Consider the following 21,327-nt stretch of genomic DNA (forward strand, 5'->3'; position numbering starts at 1 on the left):
CAATCCCAGCTATCGGTATCTTACATAGATCATGTTACGGCAACACCCTCGGACTTTTTATTTCTTGAAATTATTATTGTTTAGATTTTGTATTGGCATGCCAGAATATTTTTACCACAATCAGAGTACTATCAGTAAGAAGTCCTTCAAGTTGAGTATCTCTTATGCATATATAACAAATCATTAATTATTGTTTTTTCTTACTTTATATAAAATTTGTGAATGATTATAAAAATTTTGTTTTTATTTCAGTATTGTGTAAATAAAACCTGCCAAAAAGCGAATTTAATGGGATATCACTGTAATTCTACTACAAAATGCAAAGGGAATGGGGTAAGTAACTTTGCTTTTTGTGGTTCTAAATTGCATGTTATTATTGTGGGCTCCTCAAAATAAACATTCATGCTGTTTGCAAGGTTTGAGAGCCTAAGTCACTTTTAAGCTCACCTTGCCTAGGCCTACCTCACTAATATTAAGAAAACCAAAGGAGCTAATTTTAATACTATAACCATATTAAGTGAATTGTACTAGATATATATTTATTTAATTTATTTTAAGCACCCACAACTCATGAATCAGTAATATGTTTAAATGAAAAAAAATTTAAACACAAATAAATGTATGTTTTACTTATAGTGTGAACATATTTTGTTCTTCATACACTTAATAATTGAAGTGTTTGGATATATATTAATATTACAGAGTACACTTAAAGAACATGTTGACATGTTAGGGAATATTTTTAGTGTTCTAATCAAGAGGTTTCCAATAGGAAATGCAAACTCATGCAAAAAAAAAAAAAACCTTTTTACTTCTTCTCAATTGTTTATTTATATTTAATCTGGTAATATAAATTTGTTCTTACTTTTACATTGAATTACCATTTCTTAAAATTTATAATTTTAGGTTCTTTGTTTTGGTCTTTTTCTAAAAGAGTATCAATGTATGATATAGTCAACATTATATGAATGAACCCCTAATTCAATAGAATTTATTAGTATTTAATTTTATAATTTTTAAATAATTTGGATTTGAAAGTTATAAATGCCACTACATTGTCATTAATCTGCTATGGGCTGTTAACAAAGAGATAGCCACCTGTTTGTGTTTTCTTTTTTGCTTTCTGTAATTACAGAGCTGTTCTTGTTTTTTAAATTTCTTTTGTTAAATTTTCTGTTTTAATCTATTGACCTTAATGTTTTTCATAAAATCTCAAAACAAAATTAGACATTGTAGACTTTCAAAACTTTGTTTTATTGGATACTAATGTGTTGTCTTAATCTATCATTATTTAGATTCAGTTGTTATTCTACTCAGATTTTTTTAGATTTTTTTCTTTTCTATAAAACTTTTTAACTGTGAAATGTTACATTCATAAAGGCAATACGTAAAATAAAACTTCATATGCATTTCTATTTATATTTCTCTATATATTTATATTTTACAAGTAAAATGTTGAAAAAGAACAACCATTTAAAAATAATTACAAAGTCAAGTAAAATTGGAAGAGTCTAGGTAAAGTTACATTTACTCTCAATGACAGATATCAATAGATAGCCCTATCATTTATAATTTTATTAGTTAAATTTTATTAGTATGTAGTTCCAAAATATCATAAATCATGAAATATTATAGTTATAATGCTGTTATTCTCTTTTCTTTAATTATATACTTTTATTTGGATTAGTTTCCCTAGAAATTTATCCTTTCATTACTCTGAAATTTATTGATCTGAGCATCAATATCACTATCAATATCAAGAAGTTAAGAAAAGAGCAGAATATTAAATTCAAAATTTTAGTGTGTGATTCAATATATGTGGTGAAAGAAAGAGTTCAAGACTTCACACTTAAGTATAACATTTGTAAAAGATTTTTTAATGATAATTTTCAAATTTAAAAAGTCCTTATGTTTCTAATCTGGTTAGTTTTTTTTTTTAATTTATGGATAGATGCTAAATTTTAATCAAAATTTTTTTCTGCATCTATTGACCTTAACCTATGATTTTTTTCTTTTTAATATGTTAATATACAAATACATTTACTTAATTTTTAAAATGTTAAGCCAAGTTCCCAGAATAAAACCAACAATGATCTGTTTTTTATTCGATTTTTGAGTATTTCTTTTTTTTAACTTTATTTATTTATTTATTTTTTATTTCAGGATATTATGAGGGTACAAACGTTTTGGTTACATTTTATGTCTTTGCCTCACCCAAGTGAGGTTTAGAGGCTTGCTCTTCCCCTCTACAATGCACACCGTGTCTATTATTTCTTTTGATATAATTATTTCTATTTTCTGAATGCTATTGATTGTCAAGTTTTATATTTTGTACTTAAGGTTTTTGACTGAGTATCGAGGTTATGCTATTTTGGTGGTGTTTCTTCATTATATATTTTCTGTAGTAGCCTTTAAAAATAGTAGACATTTTTTAGAGCAATTTCTGGCTTACAAAACAGTAAGTGCCAAGTACAGGGCTACCATATAACCCCTAACTCTTCTACCCTCCAATTTTCACTATTATTTTGCATCTTGCAACATTGGGGTTAATTCGTTTGTTCTACAGGTCTTAAAATATATACAACTGCATATTTCCATCATTACAGTATTATGCAGAAGAATTTTACTTCCCTAAAGATGCCCTGTGCTCCACATATTTAAACCCTTCCTCTCCCGTCCCAAACCCCTACCAACCAATGATCTTTTTACTATCTCTTAATAATATTCATTTAAGATTCTTTCATGTCTTTTCATGGCTTTATCTCTCCCTGTCTTTAGTCACTGAATAACATTCTGTTGCACAGATGTGCCGCAGTTTGTTTATGCATTTGGACGTTTTGGTTTTCTTCAATTTGGGGAACTTATGAATAGTTTCTATAAACATTCACGTGCCAGATTTTGTGTGGACGTCACTTTTCAAATCAGTTGGCTAAATACCGAGGAGCGCAAAATTACTGGGCTGTAGGGGAAGAGCATGTTTAGTTTTGTAAGGAATTGCCAAATTGTCCTTCAAAGTGGCTGTACCATTTTGCATTCCCACCAACGATGAATAAAGTTTCCTGATGGTTGACATCCTCACCAACTTTTGGTGTTTTCAGAGTTTTGGATTTTAAACATTCTCATTATTGCTTAGTGGTAACCACTGCTATTTTAATTTGCAGCTCTCTAATGGCACATGATGTTTAGCATCTTTTATCATGTTTACTGGCCATCTGTGTATCTTTTCTGGTGAGGTGTCCTGATCTTTTGCCTATTTTTAAAACTTGGGTTGTTTTCTTATTTTTAAGTTTTAAGAGCTGTTTGTACATTTTGGGCCAGTTGACTCAAAGGGATTCTATATTTTTGTTTCAGATATGTAATAATTTTGGTAACTGCCAATGCTTTCCTGGCCATAGGCCTCCAGACTGTATATTCCAGATTGGCTCACCAGGGGGCAGTATTGATGACGGAAATTTTCAGACATCTGGTAAGTAGCAATTTAATTTTTAAAGCAAGATAGAACATTCTTTTATATGGAGCTAATTAAGGAAATCTAAGATTTTTCTTGAATGGTGTCTTTATTGAAATTACAGTAGTCCCTCCTTACCCTTGGGGGTACATTCCAAGACCCCAGTGGATGCCTGACCCTGCAGATAGTACCAAGACCTGTATATGTTATGTTTTTTTCCTGTACATACGTACCTGTTATGAAGTTTAATTTATAAATTAGGCACAGTGAGAGATTAACAACAGTAACTAACTTCCCTGTCCATGTTTTATGCCATGGTGTCTTCTTCACACTTTTATGATTATAAGTTCTATTGGACATCTTCTTCCAGAAGAGCCTACTTTCATCACAACTGAAGACTTGCTTTGGGTGGTATACTTTCTTCTTAATTGACTTCTTCAACTATGCTGGAAAATGAGGCAATTTCTTTTCCCTCAAAAGACACAGGAGTTTTTATATTTTTCAGTCAAACCTATTCCTGAATCTGTGTAACCATCCCTTACTTGCAATAAATGGCTTGTTGTCATTTTTCTTCTAGAGAAAACCTTGTTGAAGTCCTTGTATAGGCTCAATGTTTTCTAGCACAACACATTGCTATCAATCAGAATATGTTTTTTGTTCACATCTTTCACAAACAAATTTAGTGCCTTTTCTATTTAACTAAGCACTTATCATGCACTGTGGCCATAACTTTGGCATATTGAGGTGCAACAGCAAAATTAGCACAGATTTCTTTTTTTATTTACAATTTCATGGACTGAAGATTTGTTCTTACCATAGGTCTTAGCAATATTAGTATGTAATTTTTTTCCTTGATAGTCAAATCTTCAACTGTTTACTTAAAGGAAGCACTTCTCAGCTTCTCTTTGTCATATCCAAATTGAAATCATCATTATTCTTGTGCTTATGAAATAAAATAAAGGTTACTTGAACCCAAGCACTGTGATACCGTGACAGTCAACCTGAGAACCAAGACAGCTACTAAGTAATGAGAGGCTAGCATATATGGCATGGATACATTGGACATTCATTCTCATGAATGAGATCTTGTCATGCTACTCAGAAGAGCATGCAATATAAAATGTAAGAATTGTTTATTTTTGGAATTTTCTATTTAATATTTTCAATCCTCAGTTGACTATGGGTAATTGAAACTGTGGAAGCAAAATTGTAGATAGGAATGGACTGCCATAATGATAGACAATATGTGTAATTAGATTTTCTTAGCGATATTCAGCTTTAATTAACTTAGTTAAGTTAGAAAACAGTATCCTTAAGTTTCAATAAATATCATAAAATGAGTTTTATGAAAAGTATAGAAGAATGAACTCTGCACAAATGATTTGTATTCCATATTATTGAAAACTGTAGATTGTTAAAAAAAAACCAACTGTTGGATACACTGTTTATTCTGAATGCAACTTGGAAAAACGTGGTAAAATAGAAATCTATATATTTATTAGAAAATAATAGTAAATAAATCACATTTTGAGGAACAGAGCATAAAACTACAATGAAATATCATCTCACCTCAGTTAAAATGGCTTTTCTCAAAAAGACAACCAATAACGAATGTTGCCAAGGGTGTGGAGAAAACAGAACCCTTCTACAGTGTTGGTGGTGATGTATATTAGTGCATCCACTGTGAAGAACAGCATGGAGGGTCCTCAAAAAACTAAAAATAGAACTACCATATGACTCAGCAATCCCACTGCTAGTTATGTATCCAAAAGAAAGGAATTCAGTATATCAAAAAGATATTTGTATTCTCATGTTTATCACAGCACTATTCACAATACCCAAGATTTGGAATCAACCTAATTGTCCATCAAAAGATGAATGGATAAAGAAATTTTTGTCCATATATACAATAGCCATAAAAAAGAATGAAATCCTGCCATTTGCAACAACATGGGTGGATCTGGAGACCATTATGTTAAGTGAAATAAGCCAAACACGACAAATCTCTCATGTTCTCACTTATATGTAGGAGGCAAATATTAAAAACAATTGACCTCATCGAGACAGAATACAATGATGGTTACCAGAGGCTGAGAAGGGTAGCAGGGAGGGCCTGATGTAGTGGGGATAGTTAATGTGTACAAAAATACAGTTAGATAGAATCAACTATATTTGATAGCACAACAAAGTGACTATAGTCAAAAATAAGTTTGGGTACGCTTTGAAATAACTAAGAGAGTAGAATTGGAAGTTTCCTAACATGAAGAAATCATCAATGTCTGAGGTGATAGATACTCCAATTACCCTGGTTTGATTAATTCACATTGTATGCCTGTATCAAAACATCACATGTACCCTATAAATATATGCAACTATTATGTACCCATAATAATTAAAAATAAAACATTTAAAAGAAGAAAATCCCCCATATGTGTAATTATCATTTGTCAAATAAAAGTAAAGTTAAATTACATTTAAAAAACAAAAAAGGACAACTATATAAAAAGAAAAAAAATACCAAAGATATCCAACAGCCAAGACTCCCATCCACTAATAGGAATATAATTGTTATAACCACTTAGTAAATTCACTGGAATTATTTACTAACATCAAATATGGGCATATGCCATGAACAAGCTTTGACATTCCCCATGTATGCACATATCTGAGAGATATGGAAACACATGTTGACCAAAAGATATGTTGTAGAATATTCATAGAAGCACTATTCCTAATAACCCAAATTGCAAACTACCCAAATGCCCATTGGAAGAGAATGCATTAATAGCTGTTATTTCTATGCAATGATATAGTAAACATCAATGAGAATCAACATTTTACCAATATAAGCAACAATATCTGTGAATCCCAAAAGTCAGTAACAATGAACACAAAAAGTCATGGAGAAAAAATGTGCATATAGTATAATTCCACTTATATAACATTTCAAATCTGCCAGAAATGATCCATACAAAGTAGTGATTTTCCTTGGGAGGGACAGTGAGTGCAAAGTAAGTTGTGAGGTGCTGGTCATATTGTGTTTCCTAGATTTGGTGCTGGTACATAGTTGTGTTCAATGTAGAAAGTCTTTTGAGCTGTACAATTTTATGCACATATTTTTGTTAATAGGTTATATACTTCAGTAAAATTTTACTTAATAAATAATTAGAAAAATCAGGATCTTTGTAACCTTTGGAGAGGAGAGAAGATTAGAAAATGTCCTGAATTGCTTTGGGAATTCTAATAGGATCTGTTTTGAGACCTGGAGAGTGGGTGTATGCATATTCATTTAGTCAATTTATTCCTAATTTTGCTAATATATTTTTCTTGTATACTTTTCAAAATTGTATAATATCTCAACTTTTGAAACTATACTAAAATAATCAAAGGGCATAATATACTTACAGAATGGGAAGATATACACACATACACAGTTGAATATGTTATATATAGATATATAGATACAGATACAGATATATATGGATAGATACATATTTTATTTATATGTACAGAATATAAATACAAGATGGAGAGACATGAGTCAATTAAAAATGTTCCAAGGAAAGAAACTATGGTTTAGCAATGGTCTTGGATGGGGGTTTCTCCAAGTCTATATTTTTTTCCTAAAATGTTACGCAGTCCTATTAATGTATTAACTTTTAAATTATTGATGTTATAAATAGGCTGAATGCAGCAAACAGCATTTAAAACACATATACAGCACCATAATATTTAAACAAATATTCATAAAAGACAGAGAATTTATGAAAAATGTACCATTGCAGTTTTTAGGTTATGAGCTTAAATGTTTTTTAATTTTTTCCTATAATAGTTTGAAATATTTTAAAATTTATTTACATATATATGATTAAAGTGAGAAAAATATAAACTTATTTAAATATTCAGTAAGTCTCTACTGATTTATAATATGGCTCATTTCTAGATACACATTTATCTAAAAAAGGCTACAATACACATCGTAACAACTGGCTTATTCTGAGTTTCTACATTCTTCTACCATTTTTCATAATTTTCACCATTGTGATCATTAAGAGAAATGAAATGAACAAATCACGCAACAGAGAGAGCACAGGACATAAAGGGTAAATATGACTTATATAATCAATGTATTAGGTTAAATTGTGCTGATCACTTACCAGTGTCATAAATTCATACATGGTATATTAATTCCTAATATGTAATATTTTTAATCTAATATAAGTGATGTTTTTATAATTTTGTTTTCCAATAGTTTTTCAGTAACACAGTGGGGCAAATCGAAATTTTGACTGTTCTAGAACTTTTCCTCATGAGTATTCCACACTGTACAAGGGACTTAATAGGTCAGAGAAGAATATGTCTGGTGCATCATTTTATGTTTCTTTCTAGTTAAATTTATATTATGTCCAGGTGTTGGGTTTTTTTAGGAAAAATATTTCCAATTTGAAAATTGTGTTAAAATTTTTATTAATAGATTATTTGAATTTCATAATTCTGCCTCTTTAATAGTCTTAAATGCTACAAAAATCTAATTTCAGCATTTCTTTGAGATTATATACTGTTTCCTATATATTTATACATTCTATTCTTACTTTTGTCTTCCTCTTTTTCTGATAACCAAACATTTAACTCACTTAAGGCAAGAAATCCTCATACAGGTACTTAAATGTAATATCACAAATAGCGATTTCGGCTTCAAAGTGCTGTTTTCTTTGAAAGGTATTATTATTGGTCTATTTTATTAAGAGACTTTCACTAGTACATACATTATATCGGGAGTTTCCCAACCTATGGTGAGTTGTCTAATTATTTCATTATATATTACAATGTAACAAAACCAGAAATAAAGTGCACAATAAATGCAATGTGCTTGAATCATCCCAAAACCATCCTCCCCACCAGTCTGTGGAAAAATTATCTTCCATGAAAACAGTCCCTGGTGCCTAAAAGTTTGGGGACCGCTGCATTACATGTCTATTGTTCAGGTAGTGATGGATCTTACGCACTGAAAGAGGTAGTGACTTAATTGAGCTACTGTGATTCTTTACAGATAAAAAGCCAAGACAGGCTTCAAAGGAATTCCTTATATGTGATACCATTGAGGAGATCTGGGTGATATATGTGATCAATACATCTCCATAATCAAAAAATTTCTACTGCCCTTGTCTCATTGAATATCTCCTTATAAACTCTTCCAGCGGGTCTGGGATATATGCACTTAGTTCTTTCATTTTTGTTTACTCTACAAGTATCATATATTTGGAGCCATTGGAAAAAAATATTTAAACTAGCTGGTAGTAAAGTATGTCATCTTGTGGCAATATATTTATTTCCATCATGCATTACCTCCTTAGTTGTATAAAGGGCACTGAAGCTCAGCAAACTTTACATGTAGCTAGTATAAAACCATGTGTCCAGTTGCGTGGCTTCACTAGCATTCCTTGGGATTGGCAACATAAAGCTTGATCCTTACAGAGTCCTATTTCCCATCCTTGAGGTAGTCAATTTCCTCTTGATGTCTTATGCTACTGGTAAAAAAAAAAAAGTTTGCCTTTGGAGTATTGTCACCTTTGCCTTGAGTGAAGATTTAATGCAAGATAGAGTTGCATTAACTGTTTTTTTCCTTTGATTATTTTTAAATTAATTTTCCAAAGAAACTTTTTTTTTTAATGACCTCTGCAAACATGCTCTCCCAGTCCATACTGTCCTTGACACAGTTGGTCTCTCATTTGAGTGAACGTGCATAAAATTAATAGACAAAATATTGTATCTTCTTATGAAATATGGTAATTTGCACTTCTAATTCTGCACTTCATAAAAATAGTCAATGAAATTAACAAAAGAACAAACTAAGAAAGTTTTATATTAAGTGAAACTCTTAGTGACACTAGAAGGTAGAACACAGTGAACAACAACAAAATGATCAGAGTTCTAGCCAGCCTGGCGTTAAGCAATGGTAGTAGGAAGAGCCTTGTTCTTTTGGCTTCAAGATGACAGATGACCATTTAAAATTTGGTTGAAGGCCAGTTACAACCCAAACCTAAGTCCAAGATTTCACAACAGGTAGGGGTCCAATTTTACTGTGTGTGAGTGTGTCTATGCAGAGAGGAAGTGGTCATTGTATCTAATTTTTTTGTTACTTATGTTTTTCTAGCTACTAGTGAGGCTGTAAATCTATTTTTATCCAAGCCATTCTGTGTTTCTATGTAGGGAAATAATTGTTGACATCTTTTGGTCTCTTTTCCCATTTGTTTATCTTTTATCTTTTGTAGAAGTTATTTATGTATATGATTTGCTAATGTGTTTTACCTGTACATCCTATGGATTCTTGATGAATTTATAGAGTAATTAGAAAACTGATAGCTTTAAGTATTGTATATTTTTATCCTGGCATATGTGTAACAGAAAGAAGCTCAAAAATACATTAAATGATTTTGGTCACATATGAGCCAACAGTGCTGATTTGCATTGACAGGTTGAATTTGCATGTGAATTCTATGAAATATACAAAATCACATATAGTACAGGTATGCACAGGTTAAAAAAATATCCAGGTAAATATCTGCATAGTCACCAACAAATTAAGACATGGAATGTTACCAGTAATATCATTTGGTTCTGGGCTTTTCTTCATGGGAAGAGTTTTAATTACTATTTTAATGTCTTTAATTTGTTGTAATCTATTCAGAATATCTATTTTTTATTGAGCCATATTGGAAGCTTATGTCTTCAAGAAACATGTCTATTTCATCAAAATTATAAAATTTGTTGCATAAAGTTGTTGATAGTATTTCCTTTTAATTATTTTAATTTCTATAATGTCAGCAATGAATTCTTGTACTTTATTCCTGATTTTATTCCTTTACGTTTTCTCTCTTTTTTCTTGTTCAGGCTAATTAAAGCTTTGCTAATTTTTCTGATTTTTAAAAATTATTATGGGCACATAATATAATAGTTATATATCTTTATAAGGTACATGTGATGTTTAATACAGGCATACAATGTTAATTAATCGAATCAAGATTCAACTTTTTGTTACAATGACTTTTCTCTAGCGTTCAATTTCTATTTCATTGAATGCAGGTTAATATTCCTTATCTAATTCCTTTTGCTTGTTTGGTGATTGGTTAGTTCTTTTTTCTAGTATTGTAAAGTCAATGCTTAGATGATTTTTTTGAGATCTTTTTTCTTCTAACGTAGGCATTTAACCTATAAATTTCCCTTTAGGCTTAGCTGCAACCTATCTGACCTATATGTTCTTTTTTTTTTTTTTTTTTTTTTTTTTTTTTGAGACAGAGTCTCACTTTGTTGCCTGGGCTAGAGTGAGTGCCGTGGTGTCAGCCTAGCTCACAGCAACCTCAAACTCCTGGGCTCAAGCGATCCTACTGCCTCAGCCTCCCAAGTAGCTGGGACTACAGGCATGCACCACCATGCCCGGTTAATTTTTTTTTCCTATATATATTTTAGTTGGCCAGATAATTTCTTTCTATTTTTAGTAGAGACGGGGTCTCGCTCTTGCTGGTCTCGAACTCCTGACCTCGAGCGATCCACCCGCCTCGGCCTCCCAGAGTGCTAGGATTACAGGCGTGAGCCACCGCGCCCGGCCAAGACCTATATGTTCTGATATCATAGTTTTCATTTCCATTCAGTTCAATATATTTTCTAGTTTTTCCTTGTTATCCTTTCCCTTTGACTCTTTGATTAATTAGAAATATGTGTTTTTTTGGAAGATTTTTAATTGCTGCTCCAATTTCTGTGCTTGATATTGGTCTGTTCAGGAATTCTGTTTCCTCCTGATTGAGCTTAGGGAGGTTGTGTGTTTCCAAGAATTTGTCCATTTCCTCCACATTTTGTAGTTTGGAGGCATATAGATTTTTATGGTATTCAAAGGTAATGTTTTGTATTTCTGGGATGTCTGTTATGACCTCTCTTTTTCCATTTCTGGAAAAGTTTGAGTTTATTGAAGTCCTTTCCTTTCTAGCTCTTGTTAATCTAGCAAGAGGGCTGCCAATTTTGTTTACCTTTTTGAAAAACCAACTTTTGGTTTTATTGATCTTCTGTATAGTTCTTTTGTTCTCAGTTTCATTTAGTCCTGCTCTGAGCTTAGTTATTTCTTTTCTTGTGCTAGGTTTAGAATTAATTTTCTCTTCCTTTTCCAGTTTCTTGAGACAGTTTATTAGTTTGTTGATTTTTGATCTTTCTGTCTTTCAGATGTGGCATTTAATGCCATTAGTTTTCCTCTCAGGAATGCTTTCGCTGTATCCCACAGATTGTGATAATTTGTGTCCCCGTTATAATTTAGTTTGAAGAATATTTTTATTTCCATCTGGATCTCCTCTGTGAGCCAGTAGTTATTCAGCAATAGCTTGTTTAATTTCCATGACTTTGTGAAATGGTGAGTGTTTTGCTGAAATTGATCTCTAATTTTATACCACTATGGCCTGAGAAGATACATGGTACAATTTCTATGTTTTTTAATTTGTTGAGATCTGATTTGTGGTCCAGGATGTGATCGATTTTGGTGTATGTTCCATGAGCTGATGAGAAGAATGTATATTCAGCTTTGTTTGGATGGACTGTTCTGTAGATGTCTGTTAGACCCATTTGTTCTAGAACTCTATTTAAATCCATTATTTCTTTGCTTATTTTTTGTTTGAAGGATCTGTCCAGTTCAGTCAGTGGGGTGTTGAAGTCCCTGGCTACTATTACATTACTGTTTATCATGCTGTTTAGATCAGACAGGGTTTGCTTTATGTATCTGGTGCCCCTGTGTTGGGTGCATAAATACTAGGAATTGTTAAGTCTTCTTGTTGGATTTTTCCTTTCACCATCATATAGTGACCATCTTCGTCCTTCCTTACTTTTGCTATTTTAAACTTGATGCTGTCTGAAATCCAAATCACTACCCCCGCTCTCTTTTCGCTTCCATTTTCCTGGAAGTTTGTTTTCCAACCCTTGACCTTGAGTCTGAAAGCATCTTTGTGGTTTAGATGTGTTTCCTGGAGATAGGAGATACTTGATTTACAATTTTTTATCCACTCAACCAGCCTGTGTCTCTTCAGAAGACAATTCAAGCCATTCACATTTATTGAGAGGATTGATATTTGTGGTAGATTTCTGTTCATATTGTTGGGTAAATTCTTATTGTTTTGTTTTACCTCTGTAGCCATTGTAATCCAGGGTCTGGACTTTAACTCCTGAGTGATTTTACTTTGGTGAGTGTCTGTTGTGCTGTTCAATGTATAATGTAGATCTGAGTGCTTCCTGCAGGGCAGGTCTAGTCTTCACAAATTCCATCAGTGATTGCTTGTCTGGGACAGTCTTTATTATACCTCAAAGAGCTAAAAATAGAAATACCATTTGATCCAGAAATCCCACTACTAGACATCTATCCAAAGGAAAAAAATACATTCTATAATAAAGACATCTGCACTCAAATGTTTATAGCAGCACAATTCACAATTGCAAAGATGTGGAAACAACCCAAGTGTCCATCAATATACGAGTGGATTAATAGAATGTGATGTAGTATACCATGGAATACTACTCAACTACAAAAAACAATGGTGAACTAGCACCTTGTGGGTTGTTGGTCTACCCTCATCCTTGCAAAGTTTCTTATTTTCTGCTTTTTAATTATTTTGTTTAAATAGCAGTCATCCTAATGGGTGTGAGGTGGTATATCATTGTGGTTTTGATTTGCATTTCCCTAATGATTAGTGATATTGAGCATGTTTTCTTGTGCTTATGGGCCACAGGGGATGGGGAGTTATTCTTTAACAGGTATAGAATTTCAGTTTTGCAAGAGGAAAAGATTTCTGGAGCTGGATGGTGGTGATGGTTGCAAAACAATATGGGTGCACTTAATATCACTAACTGTATACTTAAAAATGATTGGGCCAGACATGATGGCTCACACCTGTAATCTCAGCACGTTGGGAGGCCAAAGCAGGAGGATGACTAAAGGCCAGGATTTTGAGACAAGCCTAGGCAACATAGTGAGACCCCATCTCAACAAAAATTATGTGGTAAATTTTATGTTATCTGTATTTTACCACAGTAAAAATATATTAATGTAAAATAAGGAAATCGTAAAACAAATTGAAATTAGGCAAGTCACCAACATGAATATTAGCCCATGTTAACTCTATTATCTTTCCATGTGTGCACTCCATATTGCTGGAGAAAAAATTATGACTAACCATTCATTTAGTCTGCTTAAACTAGGTTTTTCTAAGAAACAAAGCATACAAAACTGAATAAATGAATGGCCATTGTTTTTACATTGTTATTTCATAATTGCAATTTGTTTGCCTGCATATTAAATTATAAATCAATACTAAAGTAATAAAACACACACATACATTTTACAGTTAGCTTTTTATTTGAACTCCTTATACAGTTTTCTAAGAATCAAACTTATCTATAATAGAACTGATTTTGTAGTGTTTGTGGTTTGACCGGAGACTTAAAGTGGAAATCCATTGGCTAAAAGTAGCCAATGACCTGCTACTATTGTGAATTTCTATTTTTTCTGTTCTCCTCCCCTACAGTACTTCATCCATTGCACCAGAAAGCTATGACGTGGTATATTGATATTGCCAAGAAAGTCGCCAGCAGATGGCCTGGAAGAGAACTTGTGATTTGTAACCCTTCTTTCACCTTTCAATGCATTTTAAATGTCAAACATTTGGAAAATAAAGCCCATGTGTGCAGAAACACAGGCTCTTGTGTGCCTCTGCAAGTACAACAGCCCGTGGGTGGGCACCCCTGGGGCTGCAAACTCCGTTGGCCGCTGGTACCTGCAGAGCTTGGGCCTGGTCTACACCCTGGATCCCCCACTGCCCTGTGGCTCTGCTGTGCCTCCCTCACCCTCGCAAGAGCCCAGGGGCCAGTGGCCACAAGCTGCCTCCATTCCACCCCTAAAAGACATTACTGTGGCGAATTCGGCTGGCCATGCAATGCTGCCTTTCTTGGTGACCCTCTCAGGCCTGGGCCAGCTGACCTCCGTGGATCACTTAAGTAAAGACTCTTGCTCTGTAAGAGAATGGCCTTTCCACAGTGCACAATGAGGAGATGCCCAGTAGCTCAGGCCAAGATGAGGGGAAGAGTGTTAGAGCCTGTTCAGTTTCAGGGCCTCAGAGCCATGGGGGTCCTGCTGGGCCTGGTGGTTGGAGGGCTCAGCACAGAGCTGGGACAGTTGCCTTTCCCTGATGCTACACAAGAAGGTGTGCATCTCCTGGGGAGGTGAGGGAAGGAGGAAGCCTGGGTGAGGTCAGAGATCTGTAGTCCATACTTCTCCCACTCAGGGCTGAGGTTAACATGCCCTGAAGTGTCTCTGGACAGTAGTAGGATAATAATCCCACTTGCAGAAGAGCTTCTTCCAGGAATTGGAGAAAGCATAGTTGTGTGTGGGGTGTGTGTGTGTGTGTGTGTGTGTGTGTGTGTGTGTTGGGGCTTGGAAGTTTAAACAGGATGTGAGATGAGCAGATGGGCGAAGAATGAGGATACTGCTGTACACTGGAAATGCCCACATGTTTTGCTCCCTGTAAATTCTGCAACACCACTCTGCTAATTACAGTGCCACAGAATACTGGGACAATATTTAGAATGTGGAAGGCAAATTATACCTCTTTTTTCTCAAACAATAAGATAAAGGAAAGACACAAACAGAAATAGTTCATTGGTTTGTTTCCTATAGTTTATAGTAAATACAGTTGTAAAACTCATCATGAAGTTATACATATGAAAGTCAATCAATGTCATACACCATATTAACAGAATGAAAGAAAAGAACCACATGATCATCTTAAGTGATGAAGAGCAAGCATTTTGCAAAATTCAATACCCTTTAATGAAATGGTTTAATGAAAACAGTTGTATCTCCTGAGATACTGGGAAAATATGCATATATTTAACTTTCAGGTTCTTACATAGGTGAACACCTGATGTTCACAGGATGAAAAAATGGTTAGCTGGGAAATAATTTGAAATGATCACTACCATTATCTAATCTCTGCTCTCATAAGTTAACTAGGTAAATTATTAAAAATAAATAACTTTGGTAAATGTAAATGAGAAAACATCTATAAATGCAGTTTTATGTAATTTGAGGACCTAAAGTTGTGTTAGATTAAATAATAGATACCATTAAAGGTGTAGATTATTTCCAAATAACAGAAAAACTGAAACAAATTTCTGGATATGAATTTGTTTGCCATTTCCTTTTTAACTTTAATATAAAGACTAAATATTAGGGTCTATTAATATATATGATATTTATGTTATAGGAATATATGTTTCAAAAAATTATAAAATGGTTCTCATTTATAAAATACTGATATGTGATAAACAATGAAAGATTTCTTGTTTCCTAGGTTTTCAAGAAGATTTAAGGTTACTAACAGTTAAAAATTTTAATTAGGGCCGGGCGCAGTGGCTCACACCTGTAATCCTAGCACTCTGGGAAGCCGAGGCAGGTGGATCGTTTGCGCTCAGGAGTTCGAGACCAGCCTAAGCAAGAGCGAGACCCCATCTCTACTATAAATAGAAAGATATTAGCCAAACAACTAAAAATAGAAAAAATTAGCCAGGCATAGTGGTGCATGCCTGTAGTCCCAGCTACTTGGGCTGCTGAGGCAGGAGGATTGATTGAGCCCAGGAGTGTGAGGTTGCTGTGAGCTAGGCTGACGCCACGGCACTCTAGCCCCGGCAACAGAGTGAGACTCTGTCTCAAAAAAACAAAAGAATAATTAATATATATAATTTTATAAATAAAGTATGCCCCATATATGTATGATATATTGTTAGAAATTATAAGAAAAGCATAAAAGTCAGTTCCCTATAACTTTGTCGAATTTGGAAGTTATGTAAAAGTTGTTTCAAAGTAAATGCTTACGAAGGAAACAGAAATAAGATGGAAAGGAACTAGCAAGTAGGAGAGAGAGATGTAAAGAAAGCTATGGATATGAAGATATATTTTTGGTAAGGAAGGATTAAAAGAAAAGAGAATATTTTTTGTATGAGGAAAAAATCTTGTGTGGTAATTTTTTTGTCTAATGTAAAGTGATTGGTTATTTCAGAAAGAGGATGTATACAACAAGGCAGAAATTCCAAGCATGTTGTAAATGGTCTTTGTAAGTTTGATAAGATTCACTAAAAGGGAATTTGTGAAAGGAATTTTGCATTTGATCAAGTTGAGTATAATTAAAATGGAATTATTCATAGTAGTCTTCCCAAAGTTTGAGTTTTGATATTAAAAATATACTAATAAAAAGTTTTTAAAAAATGATCTCCTATGTTAGAACAAGGTTTTTTTGTAAGCATTGATTTGCTCTCAGTAAAATTACAAGCGGTTTTGATTTATCAATTCTGAAATTTATCTTTTAACAGCCATCTTCTATTTTGCAGACAGTTTCTATCTTACATTTCTTCCTGCAATCCAATTCATTTCCCTAGTTTCAGATCAGAAATGCAGCTTGCCTTCTTTCTGCCCTTGAAAGGTATACTTTCTTGGCCAGAGTGAGGATTCTCTCCTTCAATCTTTTGTTCGACTCCTGTAACTCTTTTTCTCTGGCTCTAATCTAACTCTGCTGTCACGGCCTGATGCTAAAATGATTATCCCAAAGGCCTAGAAAACCAATATTCTCCTCCAAAATAACTGGACTATGTACTCTTGGCTTTTCTTGGTTTGTCTGTATTGCTACATATAACCGGGAAAGTTCCCACGCTGTTACTAAGAGCCTGTGTTCCCCTGCTCAAGGTACTAGTTTTCTTATTTACATTTCTCTATAATATAGTATATACTCATAACCATGGACATACTCTCCCTGAGTCTGGATTAAATCCAAGTAGCCTTTTCATCAGATTTGACTCCAGGTATCTAAATGGGCTTCCCATAGGGAGAAGCAGTCACAGTACAGGTTTTTCTTTCTCTTTTGTGGTTACTATCCTAAAACAACAACAATAATAAAGATTTTATGTTTTATGAAGATAATTTCCCATGTTGTCTTTAGCAGGTTTCTTTGATTATTTAGGAAAACTGAGCTTTTAAAGGATTAAGTGTCTTATATCCATGTAACTTTTTGTATTGTTTTTGAAGTCTTTTCATTATCATGCTGATTAAATAAATAACTATTACTTAAAAGTGACCTAGTATACCATTTTGTTCAAGTGTTTTGACCCTTTTAACATCTTTGGCAGATTTCCTTAGACTTAAAATATTAAATGAAATCTTTTTGAATTAAAATTAACTTTGGAATTTTCTACTTGGGCCTTTGGAGAGCCACAAATAATGTATCTCTCATCTTGCAGAGATATTACATAATTAGTCTTGTTAAATGGTATGGGAGGTATTGTCATATGATAAGTGATACTAGATCTTGGTTAATTACATTTATGGATATGTTATTGATATAAACATTTTGACAATTATACAAATTCTGTGTCTTCCATTTTATTAGTCATAATTTTGATTGTTATGTTAAATATTTTCTAAAGGTAAATTTGTATGAATATTGTTATACAGTTATTATTTTAAGTCTTTTCTAACAGCATGTGCAATCAGCTATGGTCCAAAATTTCTTTACATGGAAAAGACTGTAACAAATACTCTTGAACATAGATTTCTGATAACTTTCAGATCAATGAACTAGATAAAAAATTTTCAGAACTCTAAGAAAGAAATTGATGGGTTAATGAAATTGAGAGTCAAATTTAAAAAAAACAATGAAATAAATAACATGAAATTAAGTAATTGAAGGGAAAATAGCAACAAAGAAAGTAAAGTACCTAGGACTATCTTTAACTTAGGAGGTAAAAGACCTCCATAGGGAGAACTACAAAACACTGAGGAAGGAAATAGCAGAGGATGTAAACAGGTGGAAAACCATACCATGCTCATGGGTCCATAGAATCAGCATTGTTAAAATGTCTGTACTACCCAAAGTGATGTACAGATTCAATGCAATCCCTATTAAAATACCAACATCATTTTTCACAGATCTAGAAAAAAATAGTTCTATGCTATTGTGAAGGGTATTGAGTCTTTGATTTGGTTCTCAGTTTGACTATTTTTGGCATATAGGAATGCTACTGATTTCTGTACATTGATTTTGTAACCTGAGACTTTGTTGAATTTGGCTAGGACATATAGCACTATGTTGAACAGAAATGATGACAAAAAACAACCTTGTCTGGTTCCAGTTCTAAGTGAGAATGCTTTCAATTTTTCCCCATTCAATATGATGTTGGCTGTGGGTTTGTCATATATGGTTTGTGTCATTTTTAGGTAAGTCCCATCTATGCCTATTTTGTTATGCATTCTTATCATAAAAAGGTTTTGAATTTTGTCGAATCCTTTCTCTGTGTCTATAGAGAGGATCACATGATCTTTGTTTTTTCTTCTATTTATGTGATAAATTACATTTATAGATTTGCCCATGTTGAACCATCCGTGCATCTCTGGGATAAAGCCCACTTGGTCATGAGGGATTATTTTTTTGATAAGCACCTGAACTCAGTTTGCTAGGATTTTGTTGAGAATTTTTACATCTATATTCATAAGGGATATTGGTCTGTAGTTTTCTTTTTCTGTTGTATCCTTTCCTTGTTTTGTTATCATGGTGTGCTGGCTTCATAAAATGTGTTGGGGGGGAGAATTCCTTCCTTTTCAATGTTGTGACATATTTCTGCAGGTTAGGCACTAGTTCTTTTTTGTAGGTCTCTTAATATTTGGCTGTGAAACCACCTGGTCTGGGACATTTCTTTTTAGGAAGGTTTTTTATTGCTGTTTCAATTTTGGTATTTGATATTGTTCTGTTCAGGAATTCTATTTCTTCCGGATTGAGCCTAGGGAGGATGTGTGTTTCTAAGAATTTGTCCATATCCTCCACATTTTCCAGTTTATGTGCATAGAGGTTGTTATAGTATTCACAGATGATATTTTGCACTTCCGTGGCATCAATTGTAATTTCACTTTTTTCATTCCTGATGGAGCTTATTAGAATCCTTTCTTGTCTGGTTCTTCTTAATCTTGCCAGAGGCATATCAATTTTTTTTTTATTTTTTCAAAGAACTAACTTTTTGTTTTATTAATGTTCCATGTAGTTTTTTGTTATCTATTTTATTTCGTTCTGCTCTGATCTCTGTTCTTTTCTTCTGCTGGGTTTGTGTCAGTTTGCTCATCCTTTTCCAGTTCTTTGAGATGATTCATTAGATTGTTTACTTGTGATCTTTTGTCTTTTGGATGTAGGCATTTATGGATATAAATTTTCCTTTCAGGACTGCTTTAGCTGTGTCCAACAAATTTATGTAACTTGTGTCTCCTTTATCATTTAGTTCAAAGAATCTTTTGATTTCCATCTTGATTTCCTCCTTAATGAAATAATTGTTCAGCAGAAGGTTATTTAGTTTCCAGTACATTGTGTAGAGATGAGAGTTTCTGTTGGAGTTGATTTCTAATTTTATTCCACTTTGGTTGAGAAAATGCATGGTATAATTTCTAATTTTTTAAATTTTTGGAGGCCATTATGGTGTTGGCTCTGGCTATCATGGTGTTGCTGTTTATCATTTTTTTAGATAAAGTAGGATTTGCTTTGTGAATCTGTGTACACCTGAGTTAGATGCATAAATATTTACAATTCTTATGTCTTCTTGTTGAATTGTACCCTTCACCATAATATAGTGACCCTCTTTGTCTTTCATCACTTTTGTTGATTTGAAGAGTAAATTATCTGAAATCAGAAACCACCACACCAGCTTTCTTTTGGCTTCCATTTGCTTGAAGTATTGTTTTCCATCCCTTCACCTTGAGTCTGAATGTATCCTTGTGGGTTAGATGTGTTTCCTGAAGACAGTGTTTACTTGACTTGTGTGTATGTATCCATTTGGCCAGCCTCTGTCTCTTCAGTGGGCAGTTCAAGCCATCCACATTTATTGAGAGAATTGATAAGTGGGGTAGATTTCTGTTCATCGTGTTGGGTTGAATTTTGTTGCTTTGATTTCTCTCTTGAGCTATTGTGGTATCTGGCCTTTGACCTTTAACTTTGGGATGATTTTCCATTTGTGAGGGTTTATTGTGCTGATCTATGTGTAATACTATTTTTAGTACTTCCTGAAGGGCAGGTCTTGTTTTGATCAATGCCCTCAGTCTTTGCTTGTCTGAGAAGGTCTTTATTTCTTCTTCATTAGTTTTGCAGGATGCAATATTCTAAGCTGGCAATATTCTGTTTGAGAAGAGTGAGAATGGGGATCCAGTCTCTTCTTGCTTGTAAGGTCTCAGTTGAGAAGTCTGACGTTATTCTGATGGGTTTCCCTTTTTTAGGTTCCCTGCTTCTTTTGCCTTACAGCTCATCAGAGGGCCTATTTGGTGGTTCTTTGGTCAGTCTGACTGTGTGTGGTGGTGTCTTCCTGTTTGTGATCAATCTCTGAGGAATGCTTTGAGCTTCTTGTACCTGGATATCTAGATTTTTAGGAAGGCCTGGGAAGTCTTCCTCTATTACATCCTCAAATAGCTTATCCAACCCTTGTGTATTTTCTTCTTCACCCTCAGGGATACAAATAATTCTCACGTTAGGCCTCTTCACATAATCTCACATTTCCTGTAGGCTTTGCTCTTTTCTCTTATTTCTCTGCTTTATCTCTGTGACTGATTTATTTAACTGAAAGGTGTTATCTTCAATCCCTGAGGTTCTTCTGTTTGTTTTGCCCTGTTCTTGAGGCTTTCCACTTTTTTTTTTAATTCATTTAATAAATTTTTCATTTCCAAAATTGGTTTGTTTATTTGTTTAATAATTATATTTCTTCAGTGAATTTTTCTTCCAAGTCCTGGATTTTTGTGTGTTTGTGTGTGGTTTCTTTATGTTGGCTATCCATTTTTT

At 33.5% G+C, this 21,327-nt stretch overlaps 1 protein-coding gene across 1 annotated transcript in view; it reads left to right on the forward strand.

Moving 5' to 3' along the window:
• LOC138393674 (disintegrin and metalloproteinase domain-containing protein 18-like) overlaps nt 1-14,520 on the forward strand; it is a 105,756-nt gene extending 91,236 nt beyond the window's left edge. Inside the window, exons 19-24 of the mRNA XM_069485053.1 lie at nt 253-333; nt 3,352-3,466; nt 7,392-7,535; nt 10,035-10,043; nt 14,002-14,087; nt 14,194-14,520. Coding sequence (XP_069341154.1) covers nt 253-333; nt 3,352-3,466; nt 7,392-7,535; nt 10,035-10,043; nt 14,002-14,087; nt 14,194-14,520 — 762 coding nt within the window. The remainder of the gene's footprint in view (nt 1-252; nt 334-3,351; nt 3,467-7,391; nt 7,536-10,034; nt 10,044-14,001; nt 14,088-14,193) is intronic.
• The last annotated feature ends 6,807 nt before the right edge of the window (nt 14,521-21,327 follow it).

Source organism: Eulemur rufifrons, chromosome 12 (genome assembly GCF_041146395.1).
Source record: "Eulemur rufifrons isolate Redbay chromosome 12, OSU_ERuf_1, whole genome shotgun sequence".
NCBI lineage: Eukaryota > Metazoa > Chordata > Mammalia > Primates > Lemuridae > Eulemur > Eulemur rufifrons.